This window comes from Ziziphus jujuba, chromosome 6 (genome assembly GCF_031755915.1).
Source record: "Ziziphus jujuba cultivar Dongzao chromosome 6, ASM3175591v1".
Lineage (NCBI taxonomy): Eukaryota > Viridiplantae > Streptophyta > Magnoliopsida > Rosales > Rhamnaceae > Ziziphus > Ziziphus jujuba.
Genome location: NC_083384.1, coordinates 2875497 through 2897640, shown reverse-complemented (window position 1 = coordinate 2897640; position 22144 = coordinate 2875497). Strand labels below are relative to the sequence as shown.

General features: G+C 33.9%; 1 protein-coding gene and 2 pseudogenes across 1 annotated transcript; 2 read left to right on the top strand and 1 right to left on the bottom strand.

The window, feature by feature from the left end:
* Positions 1 to 871: 871 nt before the first annotated feature.
* Positions 872 to 3367, bottom strand: LOC132804234 (protein Ycf2-like; annotated as a pseudogene).
* A 157-nt stretch (positions 3368 to 3524) lies between these two features.
* LOC132804233 (photosystem II CP47 reaction center protein-like) lies at positions 3525 to 5191 on the top strand (annotated as a pseudogene).
* A 15250-nt stretch (positions 5192 to 20441) lies between these two features.
* On the top strand, positions 20442 to 21026 carry LOC132804326 (small ribosomal subunit protein uS2c-like). The gene has a single exon (XM_060818570.1). It carries the CDS (start codon positions 20442 to 20444, stop codon positions 21024 to 21026), a length of 585 nt encoding a protein of 194 aa, XP_060674553.1.
* Positions 21027 to 22144: the final 1118 nt, after the last annotated feature.

Here is a 22144-nt window from a genome sequence, read left to right as displayed (position 1 = left end):
TAAGTTTGGCAGTGGATCACAAAATCTTGGTGATCTACTCTATCTAATGAATGGGGAGTCTGCTTTGAAAAAGTCTATCTTACACCCACCCCACCCCCCGAGTATATGCTTCTACAGAAACTCTAATAAAATGCCCCCCCCCCCCCCCCCGGCGCACCGTAACCCAGTAGATAAAGCACATTATATAGTCCGTTTTAGGGATTGGCGACTTACCCATTTAGTGACTTTGGCGCTGGACGTTCCCAAAATGGGTACTACCCCATCAGTGAATTCAATAATAAACACCTATTGGCATTCCAGGGCCTATCATAAATAGAATCCAGTACTTCTTGGTCGTGAATATCTAAATAGGATGAACTGCTCTGTGGATTGCTTAGAAACAATTAGAATTAGTCAGTCAACTGGAATGTGTATTATCCATATAGGGGTCAATTGAGAAGATCCGTCGACCTAAGACGAAGAGAAATGTCTATCTATTTTATTTAGTTATTCAGTTAAGCCAATGATTCATTATTGTAGTAGATAGCGACAACCATTTCATCTGACATGCGTATTTTTTATTTTCCAATGGATTTACATCTCTCATTTATGGAAATTTTTTTGATGTAGTGAGTAATAGTTTTGGTTGGTCGCTGTTCAAGAATTCTTGTTTAGGCAGTTCATACCCTCCATCCCTAATGTTTGGATCTAAGATTTCAATTCTTCCATGTTTCAGCAGTAGTATATTGTTCCATGGAGCTGAGGTCCAAAATATGGAAGAAACGGGTGTTTCCATGACTCTACCACCTGGTCAATTCTGTTCCATTTAATACCTCTTTCATGGCCACATATCTTTCCAACTAAGGAATGGGAGACCTTTCTCTTTCTCTTGTTACATGAATCCAATTTTCATTTCATCTGGGAAAAGCCATCTTTTTCTCAACAATATCTTTGTCATTTGATCCAATAGCGTTCCATTAGATAGGAACAGCTTTGATAAATATTAATAAATCTCAGATGGAGTATTAGAATGGAAAAATCAATTAGATAATGAACTATTGGTTCTAAGCCATCTCTGGTGATGAATAAACAATTTGAAGTACTTTTCTTGCGTATTCTTGATAAACCAGCGTTTATATATAGATGCAGGAATATCTGTTTGGGAAGTAAGAAGCCCCTTTGACATCTCTCCATCTGTAAATAATTCCCAATGTGAAAAAACAGAGACAACAGGCTGATCTTTGAATAGGAAAAAAGTGGATCTGTAGGGTCCCAAATGAATTGGCTTATTCAAAAAAAGTCTTGTTCTTCGGATGATCTATCTTGTGTCTGGTACTGCATGGTCCCACTCTGCAAGAACTCTGAATCATTCTCTTGAACCCCATCCTCTTCATCATAAATGATCTGCTTGTCCCGAAATGACCTGGCCCAATAGGGGAATCCCAATTCATTAGGCCTTTCGATATAAACAAATAGAAAGCCCCAAGGGTGCCATATTATAGGAGCCAAACTATGTGATTGAATAAATCCTCCTCTATCCGTTGTGGGTCGAGGACTACTTCTCCTTCCCTTTCTTCAAATTCTGATTCGTATTGTTCATAGAGAAATCTTTGATCAACGATAGAACAAGATCCATTTTGCATCATATCTAAGGGATTCCTTAGTTTGGGCCGATGGAGCAATGTCACTCGATCATTATCAAACTGGCTGCAATCTATTTCTGTCTATGAGGATATCACTAGAGTGCCTTCTACTTCTAATAGGCCATGAACTAGATCAGAATCATTCTCAATGAGTCCATAAGAAGTGATCCCATTCTTTTCATCGAGTTCAGGTAGAGACGAAATGTCTTGAGCAACTGATCCGGCAGAAAACTCAAAAGATAAAGAAGTATTGTTAATTTCTTCATGCTCGTTCCAAGTTCAAAGTACCATTTGTACAAAACCCAGAGGAGGTTCATGGCCAAGGGAAAAGATGTATGAGTAACGGTTATTTTGGAATGTACCGCTTGTGTTCGAAACCGTGTTAATAAAAAATCAATGTGCATTTCCTGAATTGACATAATATGCTCGGTCGATTGGAATTGAGAAAATTTTGTACCTTTTGTTACAAACATATGATTCACAATGAAACAAAGAAATAGATCGAACCGATCGCCTCCGTGTCCGCCTTCCAATCCAAGGAAGGTGAAAAATGACATATTATATATAACATAACCATTTCTATAACATATATTAAATATAAACAAATCCTATTTATTAATTAATTCTAAATCATTTTTTATCATTTTTTGTTTTGATCCGATTGAAATAGGAGTAGGATTTTCGGGATAAAAAATAAACAAACCATGGATAAATCCAAGCGATCTTTTCGTAGGTGTTTGCCCCTGATCCAATCAGGGGATCGAATTGATTATCGAAACATGGGTTTAATGAGTTTATTTATTAGTGACCAACGAAAAATATTATCTAGATGGGTGTATAAACTGACTTTAAAACAACATCGATTAATTACCTTTGCTATAAAACAAGCTCGTATTTTATCTTCGTTACCTTTTCTTAATAATGAGAAACAATTTGAAAGAAGCGAGTCAACCACTCGAACTGCTGGTCTGAGAACTAAAAATAAATAACTCTTCAAATAAATAATTACTACGACTTCCCTTTTTTTTTATTCCATGTCTCCCACCAAATAGTAAATATTCAATGCATTCATCACATTACTCGATTGATTAACAATTTGAGATCGTTATTATATATCATTATTATATATGATGAGTGGAAAATCTTTATAAATAGAATATGATATAAGTGGTAATCATAGATATATTACCAATTGCTTTTTTTCTAAACGGAGCCTGTATATTAATATTATATTTCATTTTTTCGGTATAACCAAGCCATCTATAACTTATAAATTATTATAATTAAGAATATTAATATATATACACCCCTAAAAAATAGATTGAATTCCACTTCATTGTATTTCACGCTCTAATTTTTTGATGATTCAATCAACCTTTCTTGGGCGAAAGAGAGGATATCTCAATCGGGTAAGAGAAAGGGGAAATACCATATGACCAAATATATCTGACAAGTCGCACTATGCATCTTCCTTTCCAGGGTTTCGAAAAGGAACTTTTGGAACACCAATAGGCATTAAATGAAATAAAAATTAATTACTATAGCTCACTTTGATGTGAAAGCATAACAATGTATTTATTGTCTTAATAATATTCTTCCTTATCCTATTTTATCCATAGATCGAATAAGTTTATAAAAAAGGAAGACAGAAATACTAAAAGAAAATTCTTTCATGTAGATCCTTTGAATGATTAAAAAAAATATAAATGCAGTCACTCATATAAAAGGTATCAACCTTTTGCCATTACGTATTGGTACTTATCGGGTGTAGAATAGATCTACTTCCTTTTGTTCCTACAAAAAAAAATTGTTCCATTATTACGAAAAGAATAGAACAAATATTAATCATTTCCCTGAGATAATCCACTCATGTCTACTTTTCATTGATAGAGGGGTATTTCCATGGGTTTGCCTTGGTGTCCTATTCATACCGTCATATTGATTGATCCCAATCGTTTGCTTGCTGTCCATATAATGCATACAACTCTGGTTGCTGGTTAGGTCGGTTTAATGGCTGTATACGAATTAGGGTTTTTTTATCCTTCTGACCCTGTTCTTCATCCAATGTGGAGACAAGGGATGTTTGTTATACCTTTCATCACTTGTTTAGGAATAACCAATTCATGGGCCGATTGGAGTATCACATGAGGGACTATAACAAATCTGGTTATTTAGAGTTACGAAGGCGTGGCCGGTGCACATATTGTGTTTTTTGGCTTATGCTTTTTAGCAGCTATGTGGCACTGGGTGTATTGGGATCTAGAAATATTTTGTGAGGAACGTACAGGAAAACCATCTTTGGATTTACCCAAAATCTTTGGAATTCATTTATTTCTTTCAGAGCTAGCTTGTTTTGGTTTTAGCGCATTTCATGTAGCAGGATTCTATGGTTTGAGAATATGGGTATCCGATCCTTATGGACTAATCAGAAGGGTACAATCTGTAAATCCGGTGTGGGGTGTGGAAGGTTTTGATCCTTTTGTTTTGGGAGGAATAGCCTCTCATCATATTGCTGCAAGGACATTGGGCATATTGGTGGATCTATTCCATCTTAGCGTCCGTCCACCCCAACATCTATGCAAAGGACATATGGGAAATATTGAAACTGTCCTTTCCAGTAGTATTGCTACTGTCTTTTTTACAGCTTTTGTGGTTGCTGGAACTATGTGGTATGGTTCAGCAACTACCTCGATTGAATTATTTGGTCCCACTCATTATCAATGGGATCAAGGATACTTTCAACAAGAAATATATAGACGAGTTGGTGCTAGGCTAGCCCAAAATCAAAGTTTATCCGAAGCTTGGTCGAAAATTCCTGAAAAATTAGCTTTTTATGATTACATCGGCAATAATTCAGTAAAAGGAGGATTATTCTGGGCAGCCTCAATGGACAATGGGGATGGAATTGCTGTTAGGTTGTTAGGAAACCCTATTTTAGAGATAACGGGGTCCTATGCCTACTCTTTTTAAAACATTTCCGGTTGTTTTGGTAGATGGAGACAGAATTGTTAGAGCCGATGTTCTTTTTAGAAGGGCAGAATCAAAATACAATGTCGAACAAGTAGGTGTAACTGTTGAGTTCTATGGCAGCGAACTCAACGGAATCAGTTATAGTGATCTCGCTACTATGAAAAAATATGCTAGATGTTCTTAATTGGGTGAAATTTGTGAATTAGATTGTGCTACTTTGAAATTCGACGATGTTTTTCGTAGCAGTCCAACGGGTTGGTTTACTTTTGGACATGCTTCGTTTGCTTTGTTCTTTTTCTTCCGACACATTTGGCATGGTGCTAGAACCTTGTTGAGAGATATTTTTGCTGGTATTGACCCCAATTTGGATGCTTAAGTAGAATTTGGAGCATTCCAAAAATTTGGAGATCCAACTACAAGAAGACAAGTAATTTGATAGAATATTGTTTTGTTATTTTTCGTTTTTAGTTTTGTGAGTAGGGTACCAGATAAATCTTGATTTGAATCACTACCTTTTCTTTGACTCTTGCTCTTTCTTTATCCGGGGGATGATCCCAAATAAAAACGTATGGAAGCTATAATTGTATATAAACCACGATCGAATCCATGGAAGCATTGGTTTATACATTCCTTTTAGTCTCAATTTTAGAAATAATTTTTTTCGCTATCTTTTTCCAAGAACCACCTAAAGTTCCAACTAAAAAGATGAAATGATTTTTTATTATCTCAATTGAAAGTAATGAGCCTCCCAATTTTGAGAGGCTCATTACTTCAACTAGTCTCCGTGTTCCTCAAATGGATCTCTTAGTTGTTGAGAGGGTTTCCCAAAAGCAATATATAAGGCATACCCAGTAAAACTTACAAGTAAACTCAATATAAAGATGGCTACTAAGGTTGCTATTTCCATTATTATATAGTTTCAAGACCACAATGGGTCTATGATAAGATCATTTATTTACAACGGAATGGTATACAAAGTCAACAAATCTCAATGAATATAAAATACGATTTATGGCTACACAAACCGTTGAGAGGAGTTCTAGATCTGGTCCAAGACGAACTGCTGTAAGGAGTTTATTGAAACCATTGAATTCAGAATATTGTAAAGTATCTCCTGGGTGGGGAACTACTCCGTTGATGGGTATCGCAATGGCCCTTTTTGCGGTATTCCTATCTATTATTTTCGAGATTTATAATTCTTCCATTTCGCTGGATGGAATTGGAATGACTTAGATTCACAAGAACTAGTAACTAGCATTTCAATACAAAGTGAAGCATTTAGGTCTCTGATTTTTATCCCATTCTATTTTGGTAGTTCGATCATGAAATTTCTTTGTTTCTGCAGTTCCAGAATATGATTGGGTGACTTGTTATAATTGATCCTATGGATAGTACAGAGAATGCATCTGTCATCTTGATAGAGATGGTTTTACTTCATCGGATATTCATTCTAGTATCTGAAGCATGGAATATAGGAAGTAGATTCCAAAGTATTATTAGCACTATGATTCATCCTTAATATTAAAACCACGTGTCTGGACTTCCATTTCTTTTTTTTTGTCAAGGAGTTAGATTTAGAAGTTATAAATCGAAATATTTTTATTTTTTCAAACTCTTATTTACGCTTATTTTGATCAAAAGACAAGGGTGTCGTTGGATTTTTATTCATTCCAATTATTCATTGAATAAGTGATAATCCAACAGTTCTTACTCAAGGAATTTTTGGAATTAGTTTATAAAGAAAAGGTTATCGAATCATCATGGTTCTACTATGAATTTAGGGTTTTAACCGATTCATAGGGACTTAACAAGATAATTTCTATCAATATCAATAATAAAGAAAACAGTAGTTAAAGGCGCATTACACACATTAAAAAAATATATAAAGTAGGTAAAAAGAAGATTCAAGAGGCCTATAATCATCACCATAGAGACAAATGAGCCGACTTGATATTTTGGCATTGTAACCACAAGAAAGAACTTTTGGATTTTTATTCTTTTGTATCTTCATACACGATTGAATCAGAGGATTAAGAAGTTTTGAACTTAACTTTCTATTACACATATCCAATTGAATTAGTATTTTAGTGTTATGTTTTGAGCCATATGAGATGAAATTCTCATATACGGCTCTCTGCCGGGGGGGGGGGGGGGGGGGGGGGGGAGGGCGGGTCCACTCTGTTTACCTATCCCAATAAAATCTATGATTGGTTCGATGAACATCTTGAGATTCAGGCAATTGCAGATGATATAACTAATAAATATGTTCCTCCTCATGTCAACATTTTGTTTGGTTAATCCGATCAGTTCATCAATGGTCGGTCAATATGATGGTCCTAATGATGATCTTGCACGTATTTCGTGTGTATCTCATCATCGGCTTTAAAAAATCTCACGAATTGACTTGGGTTACAGGTGTGGTTTTGGGTGTATTGACCACATCTTTTGGTGTAACTGGTTATTCCTTACCTCGGGACCAAATTGGTTATTAGGCAATAAACATTGTAACAGGTGTGCCAGAAGCTATTTCTGTAATAGGATCGCCCTTGGTAGAGTTATTATGCAGAAGTGCTAGTGTGGGACAATCCACTTTGACTCCGTTTTATAATTTACACATTTTTCTATTACCTCTTCTCACTGCCGTATCCATGTTAATGCACTTTCTAATGATACGTAAGCAAGGGATTTCTGGCCCTTTATAATATAATGTAATGTAATTTATAATGTAAATAATATAAAAAATATATTATATCCTAGCTATTTATAACCAATCATTTATCAATTGGGGTAGGACCAATAGTATTTCATTGCTACAAATATGTCTTATTGAATTGAATAAGACATGTATTTGGATATTTCTCTTCAACACTGCAAAAATGTAATGATGTATTATTTTTATTTTTTTGGCACTCATAGTTGAAGTGAATTTTTCGAAGATTCACTTCAACTATTGATTGGGCCATGCAGAATATATACCCTTATCTGCCACATTTGAATTCACAACTAAAATAAAAAAATTGTGTCTTTGTTCCAACCACCATGTAAGCCCCATACAGAGGTTTAGGCTGGTCCATTTGAAGATAATCTTTTCTATGATCAGACTCAATCATGTCGTATATGAATAGGCTCCGTGAGATCCAGTAGAAAGAAAAAGTGAGGTGATGTGACATAATCCCAGAGTATGTTCTGTATATCTGACTTACTTAATAGTATGGAAATGTATTCATTTCCTTTGCATTGACTCGATTTATTATACTATCGGAATGAATCAAGGGATCTAAAGAAGAATAAGAAGAATTGGAGCTAAACTAGATTAGTAACAAGTAAATCCTTTGTATGTACAAAGTTTTGATATTCTTGGGGATAAAGTCCAATTGCAAGGTCTGAGACGGCCCAGAAAGCACTTGATCATGATTTGTAAGCCTACTCGGGCATTAAGCATTTATCTGTAAGAACTGAATTCCTTACAATGGATGGTTGTTGAAACTCCAAAAGAAGGAAATTTGTATATTTTTTCTTACTCTTACATAGAATCATTCATATAGGTGTGGATACCATATCAATTTTTTATTTTTTATATGGATCTATTTGGTTTGTTTGATCATGCTCGAGCAGATGATGAAAAATTCCATGTCTGGTTCTTTTGGGGGATGGATCTAGAATAATTCACCTATCCTAATAACAAAAAAACCTAACTTGAACGATCCTGTATTAAAAGCTAGGTTGGCTAAAGGGATGGGGCATAATTATTATGGAGAGCCCCCATGGCCCAATGATCTTTTATATATTTTTCCAGTAGTAATTTTAGGTACCATTGCGTCTAACATAGGTTTAGCGGTTCAAGAACCATCAATGATTGGCGAACCCGCGGATCCATTTGCCACTCCTTTGGAGATATTGCCTGAATGGTATTTCTTTCCCATATTTCAAATTCTTCATACAGTGCCCAATAAATTATTAGGCATTCTTTTAATGGTTTCCATTCCCACAGGGTTATTAAGAGTACCCTTTTTGGAGAATGTTAATAAATTTCAAAACCCATTTCGTCGTCCAGTAGCGACAATTGTCTTTTTGATTGGTACCCTAGTAGTCCTTTGGTTGGGTATTGGAGCATCCTTACCTATTGATAAATCCCTAACTTTAGGTCTTTTTTAAATTGATTCAATTGTGAGAAAAAAAAAAAAAAACAATACGATGTGTGTATGTAGGGAATTGTCACTTCAAAATGCATTCTCCCTAGATACATTTATTTATTCAATTCAATTTTGGATCTATTCCGAGTATATGGAATGTACTAAAGATTCAAAACTCATTTTTATCTTTTTTTTTAGAAAAAAAAAAAAGAAATAATCCATTAAAATTTATGCAAAATGCTTTTCTATTTCTAGAATGTCCAATATATGTTTTATATCTTCTATGCGAAAATGTTTCATTTTCATAAGGTCTTCTTCACTGTTATTCAAAAAGTCTAATAATGTATGTATATTGGACCTTTTCACGCAATTATAGAACCTAGGGTGCAATTCTAATTGGTTAATAAAAATAGATTTCAATGTTATTTCGTTTTGATTTTTACGTGGTTTAGCCAATCTGTCATGAAAAGTAAAAGGGGGTAAAGTAACATTGTGTTGGTTTTTTTTTCTAAATGGAAATTTTTTTCTTCTGCATGTAAAAAGGGAATAAATAAATCACTCAAATTCTGGGAAGCCTCATGAAGTGCTTCTTTAGGAGTTAAACTTCCATTTGTCCATATTTCAAGAAACAATATCTCTTGCTTTTCATTCCCATTCACATAAGATTGAATACTATCGGGGTGGTAAGATGATGTCTTGGGCAGTTACATATCGAGGACCTTAGACACAAATAGACGCATCATGAGCTGATACGAACCTAGGACAACCTGCTCTTAAACCCGTATTATATTAGCCCGGATTTCAATTAAGTTCAAGTTCTAATGGAATTGACCTCAACCCCTAACCAACCTGTGGTTAGAAACATTGGTATAATGTAGACGCCACAATAGGGGATGGAAAACCTATTGATAAGTTAAGCTAAAACAACCAATTCTCTAATGGTGTCTTAGGTGTTCTTAAAGAACAAAGAGATAGTTAATCTCACAAGTATTTTCTTAATCAAATCAAAGTTAATTCTTATTTATAACTAAGCCTTTAAATAGGCTCAGGAAAGGCAACTTAAAAACCCTAGAACATAAAGAAAACCGGCCACCACACATAAAGAAACCTAGTTGGCCGAAACTATACTTCCTTTCCTAATCTAAGTTTGATTAATTAATTCCTCTATATTAAATTAGGAATTAATTAATTTACAATGGAAAGAATAAAATAAAAACCTTCCTAAAGTTATTTGTCCAGAAAATAAATAAATAAAACCCAAAAAGTAATGGTAGTTTCCTAAAACAAAAAGTAAAAACAAATTAGGAAACTAAAAATGCTAGCCTTTTGATCAAGTTGACTTTGATCAATCTTTGACCTCTTTGAGCTCCAAATCAGCTTCTAGATGCTTTTTAGGATGCCAAATAAGCTGAATATGAAGTCCCACACATTGGCCATGCTTGGGAAAATAAGAAAAGGCTAATACAGTAAAATACAGTAAAGCCAGCAAGCAATACAACAAATTCGGCCAAATTGTTGATGCTGTCCATACAAGCCCTTTTTGATTGCATTTGAGGCTGCTTTAACTTGATTCCATGACCTATTAGGCATATATATTGAACCCATAAAGCATTGGAACCATTTCATGCTTCTCGGACTCCAAAAATGTACCAAAACCGTCACCCAAGTCCGTACCAGTCTCCAGAGCTTGTATCAGCAAAACAGGTCTTGGTTCTTTGGTCATGATCATTCCTTCTTGATTATGATTTATCCTTTGAATAAGTACAGCAAGGTTATCCTTGAACTTCTTGGCTTGTGCTCTAGTGATTGGTCCCACCTTCATCCGTAATGGATCGGCACCCCAGCAGGTTGTCGATTGTACGGGTTCGGGCGGATTCGCATCATTCCCTCCTCTAGAAAAGGATTTGTCCTCAAATCAGATCATCACCTGCTGAAAAAGGAGTTGAATCAGCAACATTAAATGCAGCATTCATGTTATACTCACCCGGTAAATCAAGCTTGTAGGCATTCTTGTTATTCGGCTCCAAAACTTGAAGAGATCCGTCCACATGCGGCATAGGCTTGGATTTTTTTTGTTCGGGGAACCCCTTCTTTCTTGAGTGCAGCCAAACCAAATCTCCTGGGTCAAATACTATCACAAAAAAATACTAGAGATACATGTTCATCACACTTTTTAATATTAGCAAATAATATCTCCCAAATTTTCAAATTTCCTCTAAGTAAACCTTTTAATAATGCAGATAAAGTTTTATACAAAAAAATAATTTTTAATTTAGCATCTTTGTAATTCATAAATAGCAATGGTTTCTTACCCAAGATAGCCTTATTAACATCCCCAAAACTTAAATAAAAATTGCTATTTGACCTTTCTTTTCTTTCTTTTTCTTTTTCCCCCTTGGATTGGCGCAAACCTTCGGATTTCCCTTCCTTGTCCAAGCCCTCGGGTTTGCCACTTTCTTTCCCCTCTCTTTCGGTTTTTCCTTGATCTTTCCACTCAATATGAGTCTTAGAAACCTTACCTTAATCACCAACCTCATTCTTGCCTTCTTAAAAGGATGGTGAAGCCGTTGGTGCCATACTTGCTTTTTCCTTGAGCTTTTCGGCTTCTCTCCTTTGTTGCATTTGTAATTGGTCTTTGTAAACCTCTTTAAGAGACAATGGTTCCAGCTTGACCTTCTTCCATTTAAACCTGAAAACAATACTATTTTCTTGACTGAAATGAGTAGCATCTTTATCAAATTGCCATGGCCTACCTAATAGTATATGTCCAGCAATCATGGGTACAATATCACATAAAACTACATCCTCATATCTACCTATATTAAATTTTACTTTGGCTTGATTGTTTACTTTTATCTCACTACTATCATTAAGCCATTGTAATCTATATGGTTCAGGATGTTTTATTGTTCTTAAGCCCAATTTTTCAACTACAAGGTTACTTATTACATTAGTACAACTCCCACTATCTATAATCATGCTGCAAATTTTACCTTGTATTTCACAACGAGTGTGGAAGATTTTCTCTCGTTGAATTTGTTCTTCATCCTTGTAAACAGAAAATACCCTCCTTAAGACCAAATTTAGCTCAACATTTGATGTGTTTAATGGTTCGGCCTCATCATCAAGTCCTTCATCTTCTTGTTCGATTTTAAATTCTCTTCCTGGCCGGTTGGTAGCTTATTCACCAAGTTTCGGCTTCAGCTTGCTTTCATAACTGGAATTGTTTTTCCAGCCACTTGAACTTGTCCTTCCACTGCTAGAAACTCCTCCAAACCGTGTGCTAACACCCCTCCTCTTGAATTGGTTCTCAAGCTTAATTGCTAATGCAACATCTCCTCCAATTCCAAGTATTGTTGTAATTCAAGCTCGTTGTCAATGTCACGGTTTAACCCTTCAAGAAATCTTGCCATTGTTGCCTCCCTATCCTCCCTCATGCTTAACCTCATCATGAGTATCTCCATCTCTTTGTAATAATCCTCCACAGACCTAGTTCCCTGAGATAAAGATTGAATCCTTTGATGCAGCAACCTATGGTAATGGGATGGCACAAACCGTTTCCTTATGGCTCCTTTCATTTGACGCCATGTCGAGATTAAATCATCACCAACTCTCCTTCGGGTATTTTGCTCATTGGTCCACCATTGGAGTGCATAATGTCCAAACTCCATCGCTGCCAACTTCACCTTCTTACCTTCCGAATAGTTGTGGCAGTAAAAAATCATCTCCATTTTTTCTTCCCACTCCAAATAAGCTTCAGGATCACTTTTACCCATAAAAGGTGGGATGTTAACCTTGATATTTCCCAAATCATCATCTGTATCTTCCCTCCTATATCTTCCACAGCCAGCTCTATCTTGGACAGCAAAAGTTTTGTCCATATCTTCCTTAAAGTCTCCACTGAATGGCTACTCATCAAATTCCTCTCTCGGTCTCTCGCGACCTCCTCATCCTAGGCCTCGTCCTCCATGGAATTCTTGCCTATTTCTTGTGTTCGGCATTCCTTGTGAGGCTTCTAGCCTTCCCATTATTTGATTCATATTCTCAACTTGAGCACTAACCCTCTGTATTGACTCCAAAACAGCTCTCATGTCCACTTGGTCTCCACTCCCGATAGCTCGGGCATCGCCATGGAATGCTACGGACTCTTCCTCATTGATCCTCAAGGGTGGATCTCCTCTTCTTATTCTAGAATATGCCATGTTAGTAAAATACTGCAAAAATAAAATAAATCCTCACAATATTCACTCCCTCACGTGTTTCACTCAAACAAGGTCTTCACCCTCGTGTTTGCACACTAGTTTCAGCTTTTACCCTCTTTTAAGCTCACACACTCTTGCCTTTTTCTACTCAATCAATTATCTCAAAGTTCTAATTAAAAACACCCACAAAATAGCATTTAGATCACTAGTATGTTTTAATTAAACTTATCAACAAAATAGTAAGCAAAAATAAACAAATACTGAACAGAATGAAAATACCTATTTTCGGTTTTTCTAGACTAAATAAAGCAAATTAATGAGAAAAGTTTGGAATTTTGAAGAACTGGACCAGATGGTAATATATTATGAGTTCAAGAATAAAATTCTAGAAAAAGAAGTTCAAATACAGACAAGAATCAAAGAGAACAAAAATATAGAAAAGTGTTGGTTGTTGTTCTTGTAATTCAAGTTTTGTATCAAATCCTTTAACTAATTTTAATCCAAATAATTTAGCACTCAAACTCAAATATCAAGCAGCAAAAATAACTCTCTAGAAACTCCAAATATGGAATAAATAATCAACACAGCAGCAGTTACAAGAAATTTCAAGCAACAAACTTCAACACCAATTTTCAACAAACCAATATATACATATATTTTTAATATTCGGCTTTCTTTTTTTTTTTTTTTTCACTCAATGAATATCAGACACAACTACAGTAGCAAGAATAAACAACAAATTTGCAATTCCAATTCCAACACAAACACCAAACTCATGACCTCCCAATCAAAAATTCAAATTGTGTGATTTTATTTTATTTTATTTTTTTATTCCGCAAACCCCACTCTTCAATTTTTTATTTTTTATTTTTGAATATATGAATGAAAATATTTAAGACTAAAACAGCAAAGAAAAATCAACAAAAACCAAAATTAACAAGAACAATGATGAAAAAAAAACAACCAACAACTAGGAAACAAAAATACGATAAATCTAGGAAACCTAATTCAACATGTATGATGATAGAAGCAACCTTAACCTAATGCTAAAATTGCAGAATAACACAAAAACAAATAAAGCAAATAAAGATAGATCAAACTTGAACAAAATTTAGCTCTGATACCAAATGATATGAACCTAGGACGACCTGCTCCTAAATCTGTATTATAGTAGCCCGGATCTCAATTAAGTTCAAGTTTTAATGGAATTGAACTCAATCCCTAACCAACCTGTGGTTAGAAATCTTAGTATAATGTAGACGCCACAATAGGGGATGGAAAACTTATTGATAAGTCAAGCTAAAACAACCAATTCTCTAATGGTGTTTTAGGTGTTCTCAAATAACAAAAAGATAGATAATCTCACAAGTATTTTCTTAATCAAATCAAAGTTAATTCTAATTGACAACTAAGCCTTTAAATAGACTTTGAAAGGACAACTTAAAAACCATAGAACATAAAGAAAACCGGCCACCACACATAAAGAAACCTAGTTGGCCGAAACTATACTTCCTTTCCTAATCTAAGTTTGATTAATTAATTCCTTTATATTAAATTAGGAATTAATTAATTTACAATGAAAAGAATAAAATAAAACCTTCCTAAAGTTATTTTTCCAGAAAATAAATAAATAAAACCCAAAAAGTAATGGTAGTTTCCTAAAATAAAAAGTAAAAACAAATTAGGAAACTAAAAATGCTAGCCTTTTGATCAAGTTGACTTTGATCAATCTTTGACCTCTTTGAGCTCCAAATCAGCTTCTAGATGCTTTTTAGGATGAAAACTAAGCTGAATATGAAGTCCCACACATTGCCCATGCTTGGAAAAATAAGAAAAGGCTAATACAGTAAAATACAATAAAGCCAGCAAGCAATACAGTCAATTCGGCCAAATTGTTGATGCTGTCCGTACAAGAACTTTTTGATTGCATTTGAGGCTGCTTTAATTTGATTCCATGACCTCTTAGGCATATGTATTGAACCCATAAAGCATTGGAACCATTTCATACTTCCCGGACTCCAAACATGTACCAAAACCATCACCCGGGTCCATACCAGTCTCCTGCGCTTGTATAAGCAAAATAGGTCTTGGTTCTTTGGTCATGATCATTCCTTCTTGATTATGATTTATCCTTTGAATAAGCACAGCAAGGTTATCCTTGACCTTATTGGCTTGTGCTCTAATGATTGGTCCCACCTTCATCCGTAACGAATCGGCACCCCAGCGGGTTGTTGGTTGTACGGGTTCCGGCGGATTCGCATCATGAGCTCCATAAAGATTACTTGTCAATATAATTTCTTTTAAATTCATTAAAATTTCATGTACAGATTCTTGAATACCCACTATGGTAGAATATTCATGTGGTATTTTATTAAATTTTACGTGTGTGATACATGTTCCTTCTATTTCTCCAAGCAAAGCACTTCTCATCGCAATGCCTATTGTATTGGCTTGGCCTTTCATAAGTGGAGCCAGAATAAAGCGTCCATAATAAAGACACTTACTATCTACTCATCATTCAACACACTTCAACACAGCCATAATTACAATGGATGTATGTATGTATGGTGCCATTATAGTTTATGATATGCCAACTTTATGTTATTTTTATGATATACTATGGTCTTTCAAATTAAATATTATTAAATTGTGTTATCCTAGGTTTGCAAATATTTAGAGAGTCAATTTTTCTTATGTATGTAACCAAGGGTGAGGCCTTGAGGGCAATGATTTTTTTTTTTTTCAAAAAGAAGTTACAATAAAAAATTGTAATATACAACATTTGATCGTAAGGAAAAATAAAAATAAAAACGATATAGTTTAAATTTAACAAAGCCATATAAAAATACATGTAATAAATATAATAGCTTATTTAAAATAATTTTCCAATTTTTCTTTTAAATTTTATAAACAACTTATGATTTGATGTTTTTATAGATCAAATTTTTTTTTTGTAGAATAACAAAGATGTATAATTTATGGTTGCTGAACCGAGATACATACGTATATAATTGATATTTTAGTAAGAAATATATTATTTTAGTATATTTTTATTTACAATATGTATTTTGTTTGTTTAAAAATAGTATAAAAGGTTATATGAGATAAACTACTTATGTCTATAACTTAAAAGTTATAAATTTAGAATAGTGAACTAAAAAGAAAATTATTTTAAATAATTAAAAGAAGCATAGTATAAGACGGAATAAAATTCTAACCTATTTTCTTGGGCATCTCACATGCATGCTCTCCATTGCTCCTCGGGCACTCCATAATTAAATGTCACATGTATTAAATTTTTCTTCCATGTTGTTGATGTCATGTACCATGACATCACATATCAATTGGAAATTGAGTTGCACACAATAAGCATAAAAGAAGTACTAAAGAGTCAGCAGTGCTCTAGAGTGAATATTATTTTTTTTTTATCTAATTACTCTTAGTATCATATTTTATTAGCTAATTTGCAATGTAATTATCTAGAAAACTTATACAAAGTAATTAAATTTATTTAATCATGCAATTGTCAATTGAAAAAGTATTGTATCTAATTTTAGATATGAAGACAAAAAAAAAATTATCAAAAAATAAAATATATCTTCTGCACATGTTTTTCTTTGTTAACAAAGATGTATAGATCATTATTTTTTTTTAATAATAGAAGTGCATAATTTTTAGTTCCTGAACTGCGAATATATATGTATGAAATTGAGGATCAAGAATTAGAAAACCAGCATGAGCTACATGAGCCCCCAATAGTTTACCGGATAAGTTGATAAGTCGAGCATTTCCGGCCCACCAAGCGAAACCGGTAGTTTCTTGGTCACGACCAGCTAAAGGTAAAGTTCCATTAAAGAGCGTTTCCATAGGGTAGAACCTCCTCAGGGAATATAAGGTTTTCATGAGGTTGATCTTGAGTCGCCATCCAAGCACGAATACCTTCGTCTAAAAGAATATTTTTATGTACAAAGTCTCAAATTCTGGATCTTCCACTGCACGGATTTCCTAAAAAATGAAGTCATAGGCACGTAGATTTAGGGCTAGACCGACTACTCCAAGAGCACTCATCCATAAACCGGTTACTAGTATAAATAACATAAAGAAATGTAACCAACGGTTATTGGAAAAAGCAACAAAGATTTAGGACCAAAAGCGGTTAGCGGTGACCATTGAATAAGTTTCTTCAGCTTGAGTTGGGTTAAAAGCCCAGAATGTATTTGCACCATCACCATGTTCAAATAAAGTATTTTCTACGGTAGCACCATGAATAGCACATAGCAGAGTAGCGCCCAATACCCCAGTAACTCCTATCATATGAAATGGGTTCAATGTCCAATTATGAAACCCTTGGAAAGAGAGGATGAATTGAAATATAGACGCTACACCAAAACTTGGTGCAAAGAACCAACTAGACTAACCTAGCGAATAAATCAAGATTGTAGAAACAAAGCCGCAATTGGAATGGAGAATGTGATTGCATTATAAAGTCGTAATTGAACAGATCAAGCGAGTTGAAGTTGACGTAACATAAAACCTATTAGTCCGAAAGCACCATGGAGAGCAACAAAAGTCCACAGACCACCTAATTAACACCAACGAGTAAAATCTCCTTGTGCTTTAGGGCCCATAATAACAACAAAGAGTGTGCTAAACTATTAGCAGGAGTAGAAACTGCGGTGGTTAAAAAGTTGCAGCCTTCCAAATAGGAACTTGCTAATCCAAGGGTATACCATGAAGTTACAAAGGTTGTGCTTGTAAACTAATCCTCTAAGGAAAAATAGGCACAAGGAAAGAGTAATAGACCGGACCAACCTAAAAAAATTAAATGGTCCCTCTGTAACCAGTCATCCATATTATCAAATAAATCATTTTCTTCTTTGTAAATTTTCCAAGGGCTATAGTCGTAGTTATCCTCTTATTCAACTACTTCAACCATTTTCGAGCACTTCGTAGCATTTTCAGAACGTTGGGGCTTCTATCATTTATGTATGATTTGATTTCTCGTCCACTGCCCCTTCATTCGAATAGGTTTCGAATATAAAAAAATTTATTGGTCTCTAACTCGACCTAGTAAAGTAAAATCCCTGAACTCAATTCGGTTATCCTTTCCTATTCCTAATAACCACCTGAACCATGAATTGTCTTATGACTCATCAACCAGATAGATGCATTTTTTATTTGATTTGAAAAGAACTATTCAAGAAAGAAGTGATCCCTTTTCTCCCTACCGATAGATCCTTAGATATATCCCTCTCGTTCCATCAACTAATCTTATTCTTGAATCCCATTATGAAAATTAATAAAAATAAGAATTTGTATGTGTCTTAAACTACTATAGTATCATATATTTTATTACTTTCTATTTTACTCATTCATTTTCTTTTAATAAACTTCCTATTCTATTTATTTTACTCTATTATTTATATTTAATTAAATTAATAGGGTATTGAATTTAATAATAGGAGACTATAAACAAAAGTCTCTTTCTTGCATCCATTTTCCATCCGATTATCGGAAAAAAAATATTGTATGTATCCATATGAATGGAAATATTTGTTACATGAAACCACGATCTGATAGATATCTATCTACATATCTAAAATAGATACTTATAAATTATGAAATATATATAATAAAATAGAAAGTGATCTTGTCTTGTGTGTTGGAATCAATGAAAGGTGTTTTAAACGCCTCTTATGTATATTGTGCTTGGAATAAATATTTCACTGTAAAGTAAGGGAAGGGAATGAAATTCCTATACAACATCTAGAAACAAGAAGATTTAATCCGAAATATTGAAAGATTCTCGCCTAGTCCAAAGAAATATGAAAATGAAAAAAAAAGATCCACTATTCCAATTTTATCTCTAATCGAATTTTAATATCAGAATAGTGCATATAGTTATGATTCAATGGGTTAGGTCCATTTACATTTTCTTTTGTTGATTTCTAATTGATTTGATTAGAATAATAGAATAAAGTAATAGGAATATTTGGAGATTCAAGTAGACAACTTAGCATTATTCATTATAAACTTATCATTATAATATTTATAACAATATAATAAACATAATAACAAATGTTCAACTTTATAACTATAATTACTAGAAATGACTACACTTCATTAGTATTTAATAGAATTTCAATATAAAAATTAATTATAATACAATTACATTTTATGGTTTGTTACTTTTTTTTTTACAAATGCAACAATATCTCTATAAATATGAATACTGCTGTTGGAATTTTATGAATATTGTTTAAGGGATGAAAACGGGAAAATTTATAATTCCACTCCATGCAACAACATCCTTTTGAATCCATTCAACTTAAATTGGCATTTCTCCATCATAATTATGATCATAACTATTGTTTAGAAACAACTAAAATAATTAGCCTGGGGTAGTTTATTTGTGAAAATGTATGTATAGGTAAAAAAGGGTTGTACCTAAAATCGAGCCAAGTTATAATTGTTCAAATTGACTCTGTAGTAATAAGATCGGCAAAGACTTATTTCGCCACTCCAGGAGCAACTGTTCATGGCCATTATAGAGAAATACTTTCCAAAGGAGATACATTAGTTACATTTATATACTAAAAATCGAGATCTGGTGATATAACAGAGGGTCTTCCAAAAGTGGAACAAGTGTTAGAATTGCATTTGATTGATTCAATATCGATGAACCTAGAAAAAAGGGTTGAGAGGTAACTATGGTGTAAAGTCATATCTCATTGGTTAATAAGATACAAAAGGTTTATCGATCTCAGGGGTGCAGATCCATAATAGACATATAGAAATTATTGTCAAATAACATCAAAAGTGCTTATTTTAGAATATGGAATGTCTAATATTTTTTCACCGGGAGAACAAATTAGATTGTTGCGAGCGGAATGAATGGGGAATGCTTTGGAAGAAGTGATTTGTTATAGAGCCATATTATTGGGAATAGCGAATGCATCTTTAAATACTCAAACTTTCATATCCGAAGTGAGTTTTCAAGAAACTGCTCCCGTTTTAGCAAAGCTACTCTATGTGGCCATATCGATTGGTTAAATGGTCTGAAAGAGAACATTGTTCTAGGGGGGATGATAACCGGTGGGACTGAATTCAAAAGATTAGTGCACCGTTCAAGGCAGCATCATAACATTCCTTTGGAAATGAAAAAGAAGAATTTATTTGAGTGGGAAATGAAAGACATTTTGTTGGACCACAGAGAATTATTTGATTTTTGCATTTCAAATAATTTATATGATATATCAAAAAAATCGTTTCTAGGATTTAATGATTCTTAAAAGCAAATTCATCCTTTTTTCTATTTGCATTGTGGTCATTTAATTTGGTAATAGAAATAACGATAATAACGAATAGAAAAAAAATGAATGGTCTGGATCGTGTATCAATGGCCAATCTTCGGTAGAAGAGAAGGTTCCGTTGGATCAATTATTTATTTCTATTTTAGCTTCTCTTTTTTTTTTTCAATGAAAAAATAAAAAACAGAAGAAGTATGGGGAGAAATGACAAGGAGATATTGGACCATCAATTTGGAAGAGATGATGGGAGCAGGAGTTCATTTTGGTCATGGTACTAGGAAATGGAATCCTCGAATGGCACCTTATATCTTTGCGAGGCGTAAAGGTATTCATAATATAAATCATGCTAGAACTGCTCGATTTTTGGCAGAAGCTTGTGATTTAGTTTTTGATGCTACAAGTAGGGGAAAAAAATTCTTAATTGTTGGTACTAAAAATAAAGTAGTAGATTCGGTAGCACGGGCTGCAATAAAGGCTCGGTGTCATTATGTTAATAAAAAAAGGCTAGATGGTATGTTAATTAATTGGTATACTATAGAAATGAGACTTCATAAATTTAGGGACTTGAGAATGGAACAAAAGATGGGGAGACTCAATCGTCTTCCGAAAAGGGATGCGGTGCTGTTGAAGAGACAATTATCTCACTTGCAAACATATCTCGGCGGGATTAAATATATAACAGGATTTCCTAATATTGTAAGAATTATTGATCAGCAAGAAGAATCTACAGCTCTTCATGAATGTATGACTTTGGGCATTCCAACAATACAAATTGTGATCCAAATCTAGTAGATATTTCGGTTCCAACAAATGATGACGCTATGGATTCAATTAGATTAATTCTTAACAAATTAGTATTTTCTATTTGTTACGGCCATTCTAGCTATATACAAAATTCTTGATTAATAATAAGATAAGTAAATTATTTTTGGAACTCCATAGAATAGATTTATTGAATCGGTTACTATTTCTAACTCGCATAAGAGAGATAAAAATAACTGAGGATATTATACGATGAGTAGGTATTCAAAATATCCAATGCAAGTATGCAAATAAAAAATGAGATGGTATTCAGAATGTCCTTGAATTCATTCGAGATGTGAACAAAACACGGATTGGAGAAGAATGAGGTCCCTGGGTTCCATTTGTTGGAATATGTTTTTATTTAATTTTTATTCAAATTGGTCAGGGGCTATTTTACCTTAGAAAATCATATAGTTACCTCATGGGGAGTTAGCCATGTCCACAAATGATATAAATACTACTGTTGCTTTAGCTTTACTCACGTCAGTAGCATATTTCTATGCGGGCCTTTCAAAAAAGGGATTGGGTTATTTTGGTAAATACATTCAACCAATACAATATATTAGTCGATGAATTAGTAGTTGTTGTTCTTGTTTCTTTAGTACCTTTAGTGGTTCCTATACCTATCATGTTCCTTGGATTATTTACAAGTGGCATTCAAGCTCTTATTTTTGCAACCTTAGCTACGGCTTATACAGGCGAATCCATGGAAGGTCATCATTGATTAGTTTTTGACATAGTCTTTTTTTTAGCTTAGCCTGACGGCATGTCTACGTGTCTCAAAGTAATCCATTTGGACTTAAGGAAGAAAAGTATACAAATAAGATGGAAATAAGAATAAAGTATATACAATCTATAGTAATAGTAAAAAGAATATTACGATATTAAGTTAAGGAGTTGTAAAAAAAAGGAAAAAAAAGAAGGAAAGAGATCTAAAAGATCTTTTTCCTCAAATTCCTGTTTGGTCAATTTATACCACCCTCCAATGAATACTCCCTTTCTATTGATATTGTTTTGTTCATTCAATTCACCGATTGACCCAAAAAAATTAATAAATAATAAATTATATGAACTTCGATCAACTCAATCCCGATATTTCTATG

Excerpts from the sequence above, each read along its gene's own strand:
- LOC132804326 (XM_060818570.1), top strand. The coding sequence starts at position 20,442 with ATGACAAGGAGATATTGGACCATCAATTTGGAAGAGATGATGGGAGCA.